Source organism: Styela clava, chromosome 3, assembly GCF_964204865.1.
Source record: "Styela clava chromosome 3, kaStyClav1.hap1.2, whole genome shotgun sequence".
Classification (NCBI taxonomy): Eukaryota; Metazoa; Chordata; class Ascidiacea; order Stolidobranchia; family Styelidae; genus Styela; species Styela clava.
In genome coordinates, this window is record NC_135252.1 from 9,810,648 (window position 1) to 9,829,078 (window position 18,431).

Consider the following 18,431-nt stretch of genomic DNA (forward strand, 5'->3'; position numbering starts at 1 on the left):
GGGCGGTTTAGTCAACGTGCTGCCCAGTCATTCGCACTTATCTGTGGACACCCGGTAATCGCACTGTGAACCCTGGGTATCCACCTGGACCACGTTGGGAAGCCCTGCTTTAGATAATGCTTGCTGAATGTTGATTTACGTTTGACCAAGTAGACCAGGGGTCGGCAAACTACGGTCCGTGGACCAGATGCGGCTCGCGGCGCTTCACTGAATTATACCAGGGGTGGCCAACCTGCTTTCGGCCGCTATGGACTAAAATATTCAAAATAGCTCGCGATCGACCGATCGGTAATAAGGTCATACACAGAAACGGATGAGTATTCTGAATAAGCAGATAGCTACACACATGCATATAAAAACTCCACCGCCGCCAATAAACTCGGCTCTGTGGGCGCACTCTTAATAAAATTGCCCCAAAAATTTGTATTTTGCATTCAATTTGTAATTTTGATTATGTACATGTTTCATCATTTATTCAAAAATTATTCAAATTACACAATTCAGAACTTTGACCTGACTAACTCTTAATCATACGTGTTGAAAACTCGTCAAAAAACTTGCCAAGTATTCATGCATTATCTGAACAGCGAAAAATAAATATTCTCAAACCGTAAATGTTGCATGACTGATTAAACTCCCGTAGTATAAGTACGATTCTTCGCTCGCTTGGAATCAGAAAAAATTGGGCTCTCTAATGTCACTGTTACTTTTGTGAAGAAATTTTATCACCCTTGGAGTGACATAATAACTTTCGCACACTGCAGAAGTTATTGTAGGATCGTTTCTCAGTCAAAACACATGGTATTCGGCACATTCGTTTCTAAACCTCGCCAGCGTCGAAACTTGCATTTGTTATGTAAGAATATGCTCTATCGACTTGCCCAGACACAGTGTATGTGCATATCATATTCCACGTATGTACAGTACTGTATTCTTCCTTTTTTAAAACACACAACAGGCGCTGAATAAAACTGGTTTAAGGTAAATTTTTGAAGTATGTTATTAAAATTCACTCAAAATCAGACGCGATCGACTAATCGAGACGTGACGATCAACCGGTCGATCGCGATCGACGTGTTGGCCCCCCCTGAATTATAGTAACAAAACGGTTGTCTTGAACATTATATTCTTTACGTAACAGAATTTATTATGAGACACGTGTAGACTAAATTATATTATATATAACCTAACAAGTATATATTCACAATTACACGTTTAATGAGCCTATAATTTAATTATAGTTAGACGAATGGCAACAAAACGCAGAATAGTTGATTCTAAGTGCAATGGGTTCAATGGCGCAGAAAATAAACAAATGGGAATTTTTGAGATGCAATGCAATGAGGAAATAAATATGTATTCTATTCGAGAAATGTATCACTGCTTGATTTTTATAAAAAGTATCTTCTTGAAGGAAAACTGCATCCAAATTTGACAAGCCATGCGAAAAAATTCACATCGATGTTTGGAAGTAGCCATGCATGCATGCAATTATTTTCGAACTTGAACATTACAAAGAACAAGCGGAGAACTCAGATAAGTGATTTTCATTCATAAAATGTTTTAATCTTGGCTTTATCCAGTGTCCCATTCATTGATGTCGAAATCGTATCAGGCGACAGGCGTGATGCAACAAAAAGTGTCACATTACTAAAATGTCATGTGTATATTTTTTTCTTGAAGTAAGACGACTAAGTTGAGTCTTCGCGCGCTGCTTAAAATTTAAAATCCCCACTTCTGATCTGTGTGAAAAAATTGTGATTCATCAGCCATCCGTTCGGTTTTTAACTTTCTAAAAATATGTGCGACACGGCAAGGCTTGCAACCCTTAATTTTGGCTCGCGAGCGACAAAAAGTTGACACCTGCAGTAGACCATCCTACGTATCTATAATGAAATTGAAATTGGCATCGATAGGTTAGAATGATTGCGTATCAGACATAGGTCGGAACAAACTGCAATTAGATGGCGATGTCCATCATTACTTTACCCTAAACACACTTATGTATATGCAAATATCATTTATAACATAATAAATTTATTGATTTCCTTTTCACAATATATGTGATGTTTTTTTTCTTCTCATGCAGCCAAGCATGCCGATGCTCTTATTCATCCATTTCAATATTTCAAAATATTACAATTTCTATCCTAATTTTAGTTGATTTAAATATGAGTATACCGCAGTATGCTAGCAGAACTAAAATAATCCCAATCTAATCCGTATAGTTTTAGGTTCGAATCATAAATCAGTAGCGACTACCACCGCAATCCTCACCGCTGGCCTCATTATGGCATTCAAAATGCTTGGTAATGAGACCCAGCCTACGAAAGTTATTACGACCACAGTGAGAAAAGCGGTGAGCTTTTACATTCAAGCTATTTACTACCGCTTTTGTCGGAATCAGTCGACTCCGACTAACTTATACGGTTTGATTTCTACCATTGTCAAGTTGCCTCATTGTGCAAAGATGGCAGGCCTTCTTTCTCTATTCATTCGACCGAGTTCAGCTTTTGATGACGTGCTCATTTTTTTCTGTACATGACTGAAGTTCTGGTGCTCTGTCGTTAACTTTGCACTTCCCAGTTTGAGAAAGTTTAGAGCAATTTGTTTCTTCGACAATTGGTTCCTTTTGACAGGGACAGGCTTCTGCATCTTCTTCACAGACCCCATCGTCTTTCATAGCTCGCTCTGCAAAGCAAAAGAACGATGGCCCTTTAAATGAGCAGCTCAAGTACCTTACTGAATTGTCGGCACTCCCGTAGTGTGTGTACCAGGTTAGGGTTAGGCCATAATTTTATTCCGATGATCCTTATTTCAGTTCTATTACGAGTTCGGGGACTGTCTGTGTTAGCCTAATGAATATAAATACTTCCTGCGCATAGGCTTCCCGTCCCTTTACACAACTTGATGTAAGGTAGGCGAAACAAAATAGTTACCTCCATATTGGTACACAAACTTCTGAAACGCCGAATTTTCTATAGTTCTTTGTTCGTTAGCAATTATTGGTATACCTAGTTGATTGTTGAAGCGAAAGTAACTTGAGATAAAATGGATCCAGTGCTTAACATTTTCTATGCATCGATTCTGTGCAATCTTAATAAAATTATGAAAATATAAACCTCTCTTGCATGTAATGCAATCGGCACCGTTGGCGCATACTCTCGCTGCTTTTTTGTGGCATTGTTGAATAAGTCTTGCTATGTCACTCCGTAGTTTTCCTAACATTGCAGTGTATATAAACGGATTGAGTAAACTTGAGATCGATGTCGTCATTTCTAATCCTGCTGCTGTATTCGGTGCTAAAGTAGACGCATAATACAACCTTTGCTCAAGATAACCTAAAAAAAGAAGATATAATAAATACGGATTTAGGATAATTATAGTAGCAAGGATGACAAAAATTAAAACAAGATCAATGACTAACTACTCATGAATCCGAAACTGAAAACTAATTTCAGCGTTTCCCACAGAAATACAAGTTGCACTTCAAAAATATAGACAGAAGATTTCCAGTTGTATTAAAATGAAATAATATTAGTTTCAACTCTGCCATTGTCATGAACGCCATAGAAACAGAATTGGAAATGATTTGTGCAAAAGCAAGTTTCCAAACAGCGTCCGTAGGACAAACATCAATGGATAACTTTGAGTAGTGTTCATGTAGCTAATTTCGTATTTCAAAGCATCCAACTAGAGTGAAAGGCGATTAATCGCATTACCGCCACTTTATAAACTAACGTTACACCTCTCAAGGCAATAATGAGATTTTTGCAACGCAATACATTTACGTAATAGCCCAAACTGGAGGTTAATCATATTTTAACTCGTGTATGTTTCATGGTACATCGCCGCAAAAATCCGCATAAATTTAATAATATGGCATTATACGTCTTTGTTCAAGGCTTCCTATAGGGTCGACAAACAAATTCGATTACCAATAACAGGTCAGAAAATGCATCAAGGTTGCTTACGTCAAGAGCTTATTGAACGATTCCAAGGTCTAAGGGTAATTGATTATTCATGTAACAAGCCAGGTGATTGATTACCTGAATATTAAATCTGTAATAGCACTTGCCACGAAGAGCTGATTTAATTTTCGACCCGGATTTTCATACAGCGATCGAACAATTACCTAGGCGAACAACAAGCAAGAAATATATAAGCTCACGGGCACCATTGCCGTTTTAAATTTATTATTTTCGTGCAAGGGTCCTTATGCACTGATTTTATTGTTCGGAGCAGAGTCTAAGCGTGAAGTCTATGTCCATTTAGCATTAATTGAATAATCTGTTTAAAATAATTGATGCACAAGTTATACGAGTTAAATATGTTCCATATATATATTCTAAGAGAAATAGGTCTATCTCTTTTCCCACGACTAGACTTGATTCACATGGTCACCTAGGATGCTTTGAATGAACTTGATTCACTTTGAAAGACAATGTAACAACATATGGAACCTATACCACAGCGTAGATGATTCATTAAATCATATATACTAATTGCCATACCGTATTTATCGGATTTTGTGTGTATGGGAGTGCGTTCAATTCGTTTTATAACAGCAGGTCTTGGAATTGAGACTACAGCAAGTAAATAAACTTTAGGAGCTACAATCACAAAAACAATGTATTGTATGTAAATAAAGGGTACGCGAAAAATTTGTATTGGCTTACCTCCTTCCGTGGTGAAGCTGAAGATAACATATGGAATTGTAGATATTGTCATAGTTAATGTGATTATTCCCACCAAAAGTGATGAATGGTCCCACGTCAATCCTGGCTTGTGCCTCAAAGTCAAAATGATGTCGCCACTCACAGCACGAACACTCTTTGTTTAAAAAAAATTCAAGAAATTAAAAATAAAAGAAAACGACGGAATTAGCATTTTAAGTTTCGTTAACTAGATGCCAATGTTGGATGGGAAGCTGGATTGGTGCGTAAATCAATTACTCATAAACTTAACATGGTAGTCTAAATTTTAATTGTTATATTCACAAAAATTATTTAAAAAAGTTAGACCTAAGATTAACATATAGCGCTTTACTCTACCTTATTTTCACATTTTTAAATGAGTGTAGTTCTAACTGACCTTTCTAACAGTTGTTCTTATGAATATTGTCATCATGTTGCATATAAGCATAAGACACCATGAAACAGTTATGCAAAAATTCAATATCAAGATGTATGACCGACTGTTTGGTGGACGAAGAAAGGAGCAATCCATTTTTCCGATTCCTTCTTCATGAGCAGAAAAACCTAAAACCACACACAAAAAATAAGCTATAATCTTGACTTGATAAGTAGTTGGTATAAGATTGGTATAAGATCCGCGTTAATGGCAGAAAGCGTAAATGATTCCATTATAAACATTTGATTAGCCTCTGAACATTGTCATTTTAATTCGCTGTTTTTTTTAATTGTTTATATTATTTTTAAAATAAGCATATCTTCTCATTGCAAATATTTGGTAAAAATTTAAATAAAATATTCTTTTTTATAAAAAAAAATGAATCGACTCGGATAATGATGAATTATTAGTGTGTTCGTTTTTGACAATATATTACGTACGTATATTACTATCACTCTAATTGCGCACATGAATACGTAGTATAGGTAGAATGATCTAACAATTCATCATACTTTTTATATAGTGAAACATAATAATGAGATTTTACGTGTGCGAATATTGACTTCATCGTTGATACATAATCGGATTGTAAGATAAAAAATACGTTTCTGATTTATCGATCTTCTTAGTGCCCGCAATAAGTGTCATTATGCATTTGTATCGATTTTTCTCCGCTAAGTAAAATAAGTGCATGTACTAAGTTTACGCTTAATCCTAAGCTGCCATTGGCAACGTTAAATTTTGCACGTTATTCAGACCAACCGCGAAATAAAGCCTTTTATATACAAATGGTTGAAAAAAACACAAACAATTTTTTTTTTTAACGAAAATTTTTATTGATGGTAATTTGTTAAAACACGAAAATATTAAGCGCTTGTTGATTGGGATTGCCGAAATAAAATTATTGAAGGACAAAACATATTCATAAAATTTGTTATTGATGGATAAGATTGAAAATTATTAACGATCAGCATTGTTAGAATGATTTTAAAATTATTGGTAGAAACACTATTTTCTTTATTTTTCACCGGGAGTGAATTGTGAATCAATTTCTATCCTTAATCCAGGGGCCGAAAAGAATAAAATATTACTTATTTTGACCACGAAGTTATATTCAAGATCAAGTTTGATTGCCGTTCGATTAAAACTTTAAAATTGATTTGATTTAAAACATACCAGAAATTAGTAAATGCATGATTAGCTTCAAAGGGTCGAAAAAAATTATGAAATAGAAATGCATACATGTATGAGCATAATATCTAATGACCATGATATTAGGTTTGTTACCTCAAAAAATCAATAAACATCAATAAAACTAATAACTTGTTCGATATGTGTAATTTGTAATTAGCTTGGAAATGAGAGCATTTTACACACTTATTAAACACATAAATTTAGAAAAAAAGATCCTTATTACAAAATATTATTTGCAAAAAAAAACATTTATTATTTTAAATTTATTATCTTAGAAAAGCTATTCTACACGTTTTGTTTTTAAACAAAAATTGCTTTCAATTTCTCAGCATCGATAAAATTTAATTGATTGTTTACTCAACAATTATAATAAAAAAATGCCTATTTTTATATGCTTTTTTACTTATTAGTCCATTGTAATAACTTACTTTTAAGACTGTCCATAACTGGAGTGATTTTTTCTTCAAGTATACTTATTTTATAAGTTTTGAAGTCATTAGTGCATCTCGTTATATGTTGATGACAGTGTATTTTCAACGGAGTCACAATAAAAGTTAATGTGAGAGCCCATATAAATCCAATGAGAACTCTTGTGGTTTTTGGACATCTCAAGGAAGGAAAACGTAAAAACGAAAATCGTCTGGGTCTCTCTGCTTCTATTGCCGCCGCCCTAGCAAGAGCTCTGGTGTAAGTCATTCGAAGAACCTGTGAAGATTTTCTAATAAGCTAGAATCGAAATAATACATCACATTGCTATAGCTGATATATATATCTATATATACTATTATGTAAAAAAAATCAATGTTAGATTGCAGTACAGTTTTGTTGTTAGCTTCCTGTCATACATGACTTTCGGTTCTAATTTTGATCTTATGTATTTTCTCGGTAGAATTTATCATTCATAACTAAAAATATTTTTGTAACAACAAAGTATATCTTTGTAATACTTGAACAAATAAATGTTAGTTTAAACTGAACTCATTACAATATGAATCCTAAACTTAAAAGGCAAAGTACTTACAAGATTCAGCAAAGATGCACTAGCAAGAGCTGCAAAACAACTCCCGTGTATTACACCAGTTATCAGGTTATTAGCTATGTCTTTCAATTCATTTTTGAGAAGACTCTCTCTGTAAATAGAATATAATAAAATGTTTAACGAATTAGACGTATGACGTTAATGATGCTTAGTAAGATACATTATTATTAATAATAATTTGCTAAAGGTTTCACGCCCGCACATGCAAACAAATTTCAGCAAATATTTTAGTAATAAATACGTAGAATCTAATATAAACTTAGATGGAGATAATGAAAATATTGAAAGCAATACTAAACGATCCCGTTTTATCATTGTTTGTTTACTACTGTAGACAGGGCGCTGCATCATGATGAGTGTCTTAAATTGTTGGTGACCAATAAATAAATTTATTGGAATAATTTGAAGGAAAATTTTATACCAATCTAGAAAAAAATCGACGAAACTTATGTAACTAATAATCAGATTGATATTGAAACAAGTTTCATGTACCCGTATCCACTTCAAGGTAGACAGTTTGAACTTGCGGCTCTGCCTAATTTACAGAATTATGCCTTTGTTGGGCTTGGTTTCAATATTAGGCAATTTTTAACTTGGCCAAAGATATTACTTGATGTTTGAAACCCCACAAACATTATAAAACAGCATAAGCAATGTTTTAGAAACGACAACAACATGGCTATACATTTATAGTGATGATATTACTATTTCAATTCCATTTCTTGTTTGTGACTTGGATATAAATATGAAGAATAATAGTTTATTGAGGTTATGCACGCTCCACGAATCCACATGACCTTAGCAATTTCACACCACGGGGACAGAAAGATTGAATTCAGTTTATAAAGCGCCAATCGTATTTAATTTACAATATTTAGGATAAATGAGAATATGACACGGTAAACAACGCTGTATTCTATCGGGCGTTTACCTCTTGAAGATCCTAATCACGCGGCAAAAAACTTGAGATATAAAATATTAATCAAGGCGTGCTTAAATCGAAAGAGCATTCTTCACAGGCCATGGATATTTTTAATTAATTCAGGATGGAAATTTTAGTCCGGCATTAGCCACCAACCCGATAAATAATGGATTTTGGACTGTAATAATGGACTGTGGGATCATAAGTCATCGAGTCACAAAAATATAGGAAATTTTGTGACAGATTAAATTTTTGTGTTGACGAAAGTATCTTAATGTATTCTAAGTATAAATAATGGCTGCTATATACTATACCAAATCAGTAAACTCAAATATGTTTGCACTGTCTAATACCGACTACATCTGTCTTGTGAAGTGGTTTGGTTCAACGGGTTCAAAATTGTGCTACTGTGACTTATTGGACACGTAGTGGACATAACGATCGTTTCAAAATTTTGTTGTTATTGTTATTATTTGTCTCCGTCAACACGTTTTGAAGAAATCGCTTTTCTCTTCGAATACTGGACCAATTGCTTTGAAATTTTCAGTGGTTAAAGATAAAAAATTTCTCCAGAAGGCTATTACTTTTTTTTTGCTATGACGTCATCAAAATCACGTGACTCTACGTGTCCATATATTTGAGCATAGCTCTCTTGTTCTCTCTATTGATGCATTTTGTCTAATTTCTCACAAATCAAAATGAGCAAGTACTGGCACTAATGTTGCTAACATCGGGCATCTTTGATGCCTGGTGTCATAAAACGAATTCTTTCAAAAAAAAAACATATAAATTTTCAACAGTGATGTAATATTAAAACGGCCGTTGGGCGGATTGCTGCATGGAATAGCCTTTGACCTTGGGGGTAATGAGATCGCGCACTACAGATAGCGAACCAAAACGTGTGACGTTGCATGTGACACATTTATAATGTATCTTCAACTGGAAATTTCAAACGGTAATTTTGTTCTTTGTTTGACAATCAGATATCCGGTCAAATCAAATATTCAAGAAAGGCAGTGATTTAAAATGTCCTTTTTCATGACCAGGACTTCAATTTAGAAAACCCGATAAAAGCAACATATAGATCAGGGTGGTCCAAGGTTGTCGGCTTCGAGGGCCACGATATTATTTTTGTATTGTTCGCGGGCCACAATAGCCAAGAATGGGTAAACAGTGCAATACAAAACAAACACTTTTATTGTCCAAACACAATGATCATTATTTGTAATTTGTCAAGCTAAAACATGTGCAAAAATCTTACTATATCTACATTTAGTGTAAGATTTTAAACTCTTAATAACGGAGAATGTGTCACAAAGAGAAAATGCCGCTTCAAATTGTCACCGACACAACTTGCAGCCATATCAAGCATGCATTGTAGTATTTTCTCTTTCATGTCCAGTCAAAAATCTGTTTGAATTGGTCAACTTTGTTTTCAAACTCATGTTTACAAAATAACTGCAGATTGATTGATTACCGAATGTTACGAAATTTGAGATTAATAAATTTTCTGACATACAGGCAGCATTTTTTGTAATACTGTTCAGGCTAGCAGAAATTATATTGTTCGGCCATAATATCATTATTCAGTTATCAGGCATAGCCAACCTAGGCTAATAGATTCCTCATTCGAATTTTAGTTTTCGATGAAGCCTATTTTGTTAGAATATATTCCCGATCAAAAAGATGAAAGCCAGTTAACATTTTAGACTAGCCAAGCACATTATTCAACTTCGCTTGTTGCCTCAGCTAGCCATAACCCAGTCACTTCAGTGAAATTAGTGATGTAACAATATGCCAGAAGATTTTTCTGGTTATTTCTATGACGAAACAAAACCAAATGATTTTTTGTTTACCCTCCCGCAAATGCGACGCGGGCCACAGATAATGAAGCGGCCGGCCTGGGTTTTGACCACCCAGATAGATGAATATGTTTAATAAATGGCTCGTATTTCGTTTAGATTTCTATGTGGTGATAATGAAATCACCCAATTAGTAGTTTGATATCCATGGACTGAAAGTAAGTACTGTCTCCGGCTCGTGATTTTTTGGATTGTATTAGAGAGAGTATATAAATCATAACCAGACATCGGTCATGAAAAATTTTGGAACGTGTAATTTGCTGTATTGGTGACCTACAACTGCAACACGCCTTGGTCAAGTACAGTCGCAATAAACACAGAACGTGTGTTTAAAAGTTGGGCTCGGTTCGTCGAAGCATAAACAATTTCTTATACCTTGAGCAAAGGTACCAAAAATACTCAGTATACACTTATTCGCATATATTCACGTTGTCTAATGTTGACCAAATTGTTGTGGTTTAAAAATTCGGCTTGTTTTTACTACATACACAACCAATTCCCGTGAGTATCAATGATTACGCGGAAATAAACGCTTTTAGATTTAATGAGTAAAAGTATGATCTCATTTCGACATACGAATATTTCTCAGAATCTCATTAATTTGGGTTGTGAATGAGACAAATGTTTCCAAATTCAAACATTCGGACTGGATATTATTACACCCTCAAGTTGAGTTCGTGAAGAATACCAGTTTATCATTTGGTAATGTTTTGATTATTTTTAGTAAAAGTGATAAATAAAAGACTAATAAGTCTGAAAGGAAATTTGTTCAATGTACAAAAAAATAAATAGTCATGACTTCTGGCCTTCTGGCAACCATGTAAAAAATGACTTGTAGATATTTTATGTCGGTGGTATTCGATTAAACACCGGAAACCTACCCATATTCTGCCCCAAACAGAAACTGTTATTTTTTGAGCATGCTCATGCTAGACAGTACTTGAAAATTGCAAGCGCAGTCCAGACGTGTTCTTTAAAATAATGAGACGAGATACCCCAAAGTACTGAGAATTACCTAGTACATTAATATTATATAAGAAAACATCGTGTCGTGGAAGTAATTTGATATAAGCTTACACGAGTTAGCTGTCGTCTTTTGCCCCCCACATCATGGATGACGTTTCGCCTTTTTCCTGTTGGATTATTGGTTTTAGAACAGCGACCTTTGCAGGGAGGTCGGGAAGCTCTTATAACAGGCTATAAATGGGAGGTTTGAAAGCTGCAACCGGTTTAACATGACACACGAACTCCATACAGTTTTCATTTATACCTTTTATAGTATACTTTCAACTTTTTAAAATATGAAGATGTGTTGTCCCCAAAGCGAACATGTATTTAATAAATTCAAACATTTAGGTGAATTTTTTAGGATAATAGCAACAGAGTACGGCGCAACGAGCAACTCCAATAATAAATTTTGAGCTGTGCAACTATATATCACTATTTTTCCACTTTTATTTAATGAAGTTTCACTTGGAGATTTAAGCGTGAGCAATATAATTTGATTTGAAAGCTAGTTTGTGTTTGCGATAGCAAGCAGCGATTTTGTGGTACTCCATGAAAAAGTAGAGATTATCGAAATACAAAAAAAAAATCCATTTGTCTCATTTGGGCCGAATCAGCTTTCATCAATTCGATATGACTTCCAGAAATTGATGAAATGGACTGCGTATCTAATTAAATTTCATGTCGACATGTATGGAACTCATGATTAGTTTCCCCAATGCCATTATACTAAGTTGGGAACATTTATCTGCCAAAATCGTTCCGGCCAATATATATATATATATAATGTTACTGTGGTTTTCATCAGCTCGGAACAAATTGAACGAAATTTAGGTCGATAGTTATACTAACCCTTTATTATCGAGCCAGATCTATTTCTTTCCAAAACAATTTTTAAGAATCTTTGCAGTAACTTACTCATTCTTATGCTTCTAACTGACTATTTATTTTATACAAAATATGAAGACATCCCCAAGTACAGAAATCGCAAACTGTCACTAGCCGGTAATGAGATGCCAAATTGATATTTATATATACATTACCTAAACTTTGAAATTCTAAAATGCAATGCTGAGGAAGTTGATAATATAAATGAGCACTATTAAAATGACTATCACGTGTGGTCGGGCCAAATGGAAGCTAGTGTCTTTATGTCATTGACACAGGTGAACGAACGAAAAATACGTATACACGCCGTGTATTTTTAAAATACTAAATATCTGTATTAAAAGGCCGTTTGTATTGTTACACGACAAATAGTTAGGGATGATTTCTACGTACGTACCCGCTTAGTCCTGCAGAGTTAACTGCTGTTAATATACCATGAATGAGCAATATTACTCCGTATAGCAAATCAGCTACGACAAGTGACACGAGGTAACGGTACATGTTGTGTTGTCTTGTTAAATTATACCAGTTGTGGACGATTGCAATCATCATAATAAGATTTTCTGAAAACATACAAAATTACAAAAAAATAGTAAAATCAAAGCCAATTTTTAGTTTTTTTCAGCTGATCTTGGGATTAAAAATACCACTAGAATCACATATTCGTTGATCGATTTCTTCAATACCAAGAAATCATTGATTTTACGAAATTTAAAATAAAACCGTGCAATTAAATAAAATATATTTATCTGAATCAAAATTTGAGCTATCACGCTTCCGAATAAACGTTTTATTTTTCACGATAAAAAGTTGAAATAAAGTTCTAAGAAAGGGAGAAAGAAGAAAGGCAAAACACTGATCGGTGAATATTCTTAAAGATAAATTTTACAAATTAAAAACACTATGGATAACGATTATAAGTAAAATTAATTGTCGATATAGTGAATAAAAATGTTATAAGCACTATAGTGCTTTATTGGTTTCCAAATCATATAAGACCAATATACAATGTTGTAACTTGTTTATTAGCCATTAATACTGCAGTTTTCAACTTAAATATATATATTTTTCAATTTTTCTAAACAAAAGCAGCAACCATTCAAAAATAGGTATTGTTAAGTTGTCCCACGCGCCACAATTTTATTCATCGCTATTACTTTGAAGTTGAAAACAATATGAATATTTCATGAGATTTTTCTTGTCGCCGTTTTGAAACGTATTTCACTAATTAGTTTTGTAAACAAATAGACGGCCTTTATAGATTCAGACTGTTCCTTCATTGGCATAAATTCATTTTCAAACAACGTCAATGAACGTACGCACGTAACAGTAAATGCAAATGGTGACAATGGCCTGGTCTCAAGCTCTCTCGATCTACCTTCGTCCATAGGATAGTGATATCAGATTAAATATAGCACTAAATCACCGCTACCGGTATCACTTCATTTTTAGGTATTTGGGTAAAATTGAACAATACCCTAATGCTTATGATCTAAACAATTGGTTGTTATGATATGGGCCGTGTGGTTGCATGTTATCCCTTGGGTCTGAAATATGACATTCGACGATACGCCAAATGACGATCATAAATTCGCGATGCATTAAGTATATTTAAATGTTCAAATTACCTCAAGGGTCTGGTGTTCTTACGCAATTTGTCATTTTGCTCTTGCAATTCTAATAAGTGACAAAGCTTTGTTTGTATTTATACAAAGGCTGTAGCAAACAAAATGTTCTCGAGCAGAAATATCTGTGATGTTTGTAAGAAATGTTCCCTCATTTTAATTATGGACACTAGGTTGTGTTCTAGAAAAGTCTTTCGCGTTATCTATTTTCCGTAGCGTTGCCAGTCTTAATACCATTTAATACCGATATACCATTTAATTTTAAAGGCGCAGTAGATTCACATTCGGTTATACGAAATGATTTAATTTTTAAAATTTGATGCTAATAATTAATTTCTTGTATTACTCTCATGCTTTATTACATTCGAGTCCCAAATATATTTTAATCAGCCAACTTGGCTGTCTAATTCCGACTAATAATCTGGCATCCGTGAGTTCTCCCGCCAGTCACTCTCTTTCTGTGTTTTTGATGAGCCGCCTCTGTCACTGAGCTCTGGAATTTTGTTATTTGTAAGTTCTATTTTTCGTGTTTGTTATTTCCTATTTAGCTATTATTTGAAGTGATGATCATATAAATAGATTAAATTGTGTGTAAATGCCGGAATAAACTGACCCACTGATGTTCATAACTACTGCAATGAGGTCAAAGCCACATAGGTTGACTAGTCTATTTGGGATCGCACTCTTAAGTGTTTCTGCTTTCTGGTGTTACGGACATTGAATCACACAATATTACTCCATATCATAGTTAGGTGATAGCACCAGTTATTACCTACAATGTTGATCAATTCATCTGGTTCACAGCACTAAGTACGATTAGGTAATCGGATTTGGAGGGTCGAAATTTTGACCACAATCCAATTGTAAGTACAGGTATAGTTTCGAACTGGCAAATTTCGTTATGTGATTCCTTATGACCATCGGCGTTGCGTACATTTATTTCATACAGACACTTTTATTTAACATTTATCCAGATGTAAATTTACGCACTACAATTCTAAGCCTGTTACCCCTTGCACTATAGCATATACTTGCCGAAATCGTTAACAACTTACCTACTACAATGAATATGGCTATAACTGCTTGAATAGCGTACATCCAATGTGAAGCTTCCCCAGTTTCTTCATGACAGCTTTCGTTATTTTCTTCCGAAATATTCATTTCAGTTTATTTAAAATAAATTAACTGTTTTATATTTATATACCGTCTATGAAAGAAGCATTTTATTGAGTCAAAAAATACAAAGATTAATCTTAATTTGCTCAATTTTAAATATGTAGAAAGTATGGATTCATGATACTACATAGTACTGGTTCTACTACCCACATATATGGATGGCAGTAAAGCAAGGGTGAGGAGAGAGCAGTCGCTTGCGAGCTCACAGTGGATAGAAGAGCACCTCACTATGACAAATAAGACACTAAAGCTAATTACCAAGAACTCGCGCATAATCTTTTGCTATATGTAAAGTATATATGCTATATGCAAGAATGTTTTTTCATCAAACTACTCTTGGGGCGATATGAGCTTTCAAAACCTAGTCAGTCTTTGATCTGCTAAACAAGATATGTGTTCGAACAACACAATTCGGTTAATCATGTGTTTTGCTGTTTAAACTGAAGAAAATGCCCGTAAAGTTTGATTATTCAACATCAGATACAGTTTTTTCTTCTGTGAATGAATCATGCACAGTCATAGTAGTTGAAATCGACTGATAATTTTCCGGATCACGAAATGCGGAAGTCGGATTTTCCCTGTCTTCATATATTGTCTACCACACTGATGACTGTTATGTACGATTTTATCTCTTCACATCATATTTTTTCTTTTCGTCGTGTTAAAACTGAAAGCTTTGATAATTTCTGGCACGTTATTAATAACATTTAAAACTTCCACATCGATGACGGTCGCTCAAAATAGCCTTTCGATATATGCATATTTGAAAGATTAATAACCTGATTATGGTGAAACAGCGTCACAGATATGAGCCATCCCAAAACAAAATAAGCGAAGCACTACAACGGAGAAAAGAGAGGGGGATAGTAGAAATATTTAGTAAAAACGCGACAATAAACCTGAATAATAGATTGAGCTTTCGCACAGCATTAGAACACATTTATTGTTGACTACGCTATCTTTCACTCTATAGAATGTAAAAGGCGACAGCAATAAAAAAAATTCTGAATATTTCTTGTCTGTACAAACATATTCTATGAATCTATGCGATATAAAAAAGAAACGATAAGATAGAAAGAAAGAAATTCTAAAAATTTGTAAGTATTTCCTGTCTCTACAAAAAATTTTTTATTCTGTCAACTTCCTTCGTCACTTATTCATAAAGACTCTATATTTTTTGTCAAAGTAGTTAGTCATACCCACAAACATGTATTTAGCATGATTTATTCCGACCTGAATACCACTAGAAATGAGATCATTCACGGTTCATCCTTAACCTGATAGATTATTCATACAGGTGTAAACCACAATGAAAGAAGTATGCATGGCAAAGAAAGCCTGACTTACACCAAGAAATGCCTATTAATTCAAATACTTGACCATATAGATCACTCATTTTGAAACATCATGGTCCATTGCGACATGGCCAACTCAGATTGACAATCTTAGGCGTAATAGTGTAATATATTAGCTCTTAAAATTTATCTATCGCAATAGCTACATACTTTACTTTTAAAATCGCCATTCACGTCTTCTGAACTTACGAGAGGTATGTGTAAGCGATATTGTGTGCTACTAAATTATGTAAGACTTCATATTTTCTTTACATACTTCATTAGTTCACAGTTGCAAAAATTTTTATACATTTTTGAAGTAAAAATGTTTGAAAACATGTGGTAAAAATCAAAAGCCTAATATTCTGGATATATACACTGTACAGTATATGTATCTATAAGTTTACAAACAAAATTGTAACAAACTGAAATGTATCGTTATATTGTAGTATGTTTCAAGAATCTGTCTATTTAAGCAAAAGGCGACACTGGTGTTATTGGACATAGACATCAACTTATGAATGTAATGAAATAGCATAAAATGGACGCCAAAATTTATCCAAATGCGATACCTGTAACAGGAATGAGATTGTGCGCGATATACGTCATGACAAACATAAACTTGAAAACAAAGGTCGTAGAATATAACATAACGTTTATTGGACACGTAATGGACATAACGATCGTTTTGTTGTTTTTGTTCTTTGTATCGTTTTGAAGAAATCGCTTTTCCCTTTGATAACTGGACCAATTGCTTTGAAATTTTCAGTGGTTAAAGATGGAATTTTTCTCCCGAAGGCTTTTATTTTTTGCTATGATGTAATCAAAATTATGTGGCGCTAGGTGTCCATATATTTGAGCATAGCTCTCTTGTTATTATGATAGTCACAATGTTAGTATAGGCAAAATCAAGCATAGCGATGAAATATCTTCAAAACATGGATTCGCTTAACTAATCAACTTCTTAAATTAAGTTGCATAAAAAGACATGGGTATTGCAAAATTGGAGACAGAAAGGACGTATCAGTTTATATTACCATCAGGGTTATGTATGACTAAGTAAGTAACCTTTATCTATTCCTTTGCGATAGAGTATCCGTACGCTGTAGCAAGAATGAGGATGACTATATTCTGCCCACTAACATATTTCTGTAACGTTTCGTCTTACCGAGGTCAGACTTCTTCACACAAGTATATTTCAACTACGACAAGAAAAGAGATGGCATTAAAGGTAATATTATGTATTTTAATAGTATCGGACCATCACATTTCATGCAGTTACGGATCAACGGTATGCATGTTACGGTTGTTGGGGTGTTTTGAATTTTTTTTTCGCTTGTTGCGTCAAATTTAAGCCATCAAATTAAATTATTGGAATTAGAAACCAATTGATGCAATATGGAGCTATTATAAATGTAATTGGCATATATATAGTAGCTAAGATTTACCGCATCTGTGTGATCGATGGCTTAATATAAGGAGCGGTTTAGCTAATCACCAATATTTCGAAAATCAATATCTTGTACTCGTGGGACTACTAATACCTTCTTGAACGCCCAAGTGACAAATCACGAAATTATATCCGAGGAGCGATACAAATTTTTCAGTCTCAGCGGTTTTCGGCGAGATTGAGCACTGTTTCAAAATACCACAGAATGAAACTCTGTTTGTCAGTGTGTAATGCAAAGAGTATGCTGATTTAATCATTTCAAAGCCATCGGATGATACCGTGTTTTCCCGAAAATAAGACTGGGTCTTATTCCAATTTTCTTCCGAAAAATAACACTAAGGCTTATTTTCGGGGGATGTTTTATATTTTCATTTAATAAAAACAAAATTACAAAGTAGAGAATTACGAGATTTTCAAATATACAAAATATGAAAACCGATATCCATTTACTTATAAATAGCTCGTGTTTATTCAAAATAACAGCAAAACATAGATTATCAATCTGTTAAAACGAGTAGGAGAGATTTCTTGCTATCTAATAGGTAAAAAAGAAAATCGCGTTATTGACCAGGTCTTATTTTAAGGGGAGGGCTTATATTGAAATCATTTTTAAAAACACAGTAGGTATTAAACGCAAAAAGCACCATTCCCAAATTGTAATTTGATATTAATTTCAAAATAGCACTTTAAGTAAAACGCTCCCTTAATTATAATATACTATATGAGGTGACGATTTTCCCGTCAAGTCATAAACTCAAAAATTGGAATTTTATTGCGAGTGCTCAATTTTCAAGTGTGATCAA

General features: G+C 34.0%; 1 protein-coding gene across 1 annotated transcript; it reads right to left on the bottom strand.

Annotated features, from left to right (window-relative positions):
* Window positions 1-727: 727 nt before the first annotated feature.
* On the bottom strand, window positions 728-14,870 carry LOC120342384 (uncharacterized). Its single transcript, XM_039411192.2, has 8 exons — window positions 14,724-14,870; window positions 12,441-12,606; window positions 7,349-7,457; window positions 6,756-7,032; window positions 5,095-5,261; window positions 4,680-4,833; window positions 3,123-3,341; window positions 728-2,691 (listed from the first exon to the last, which is right to left on the bottom strand). Exons 1-8 carry the CDS (start codon window positions 14,827-14,829, stop codon window positions 2,507-2,509), a joined length of 1,383 nt encoding a protein of 460 aa, XP_039267126.2. The 5' UTR covers window positions 14,830-14,870; the 3' UTR covers window positions 728-2,506.
* Between the last annotated feature and the right edge of the window lie 3,561 nt (window positions 14,871-18,431).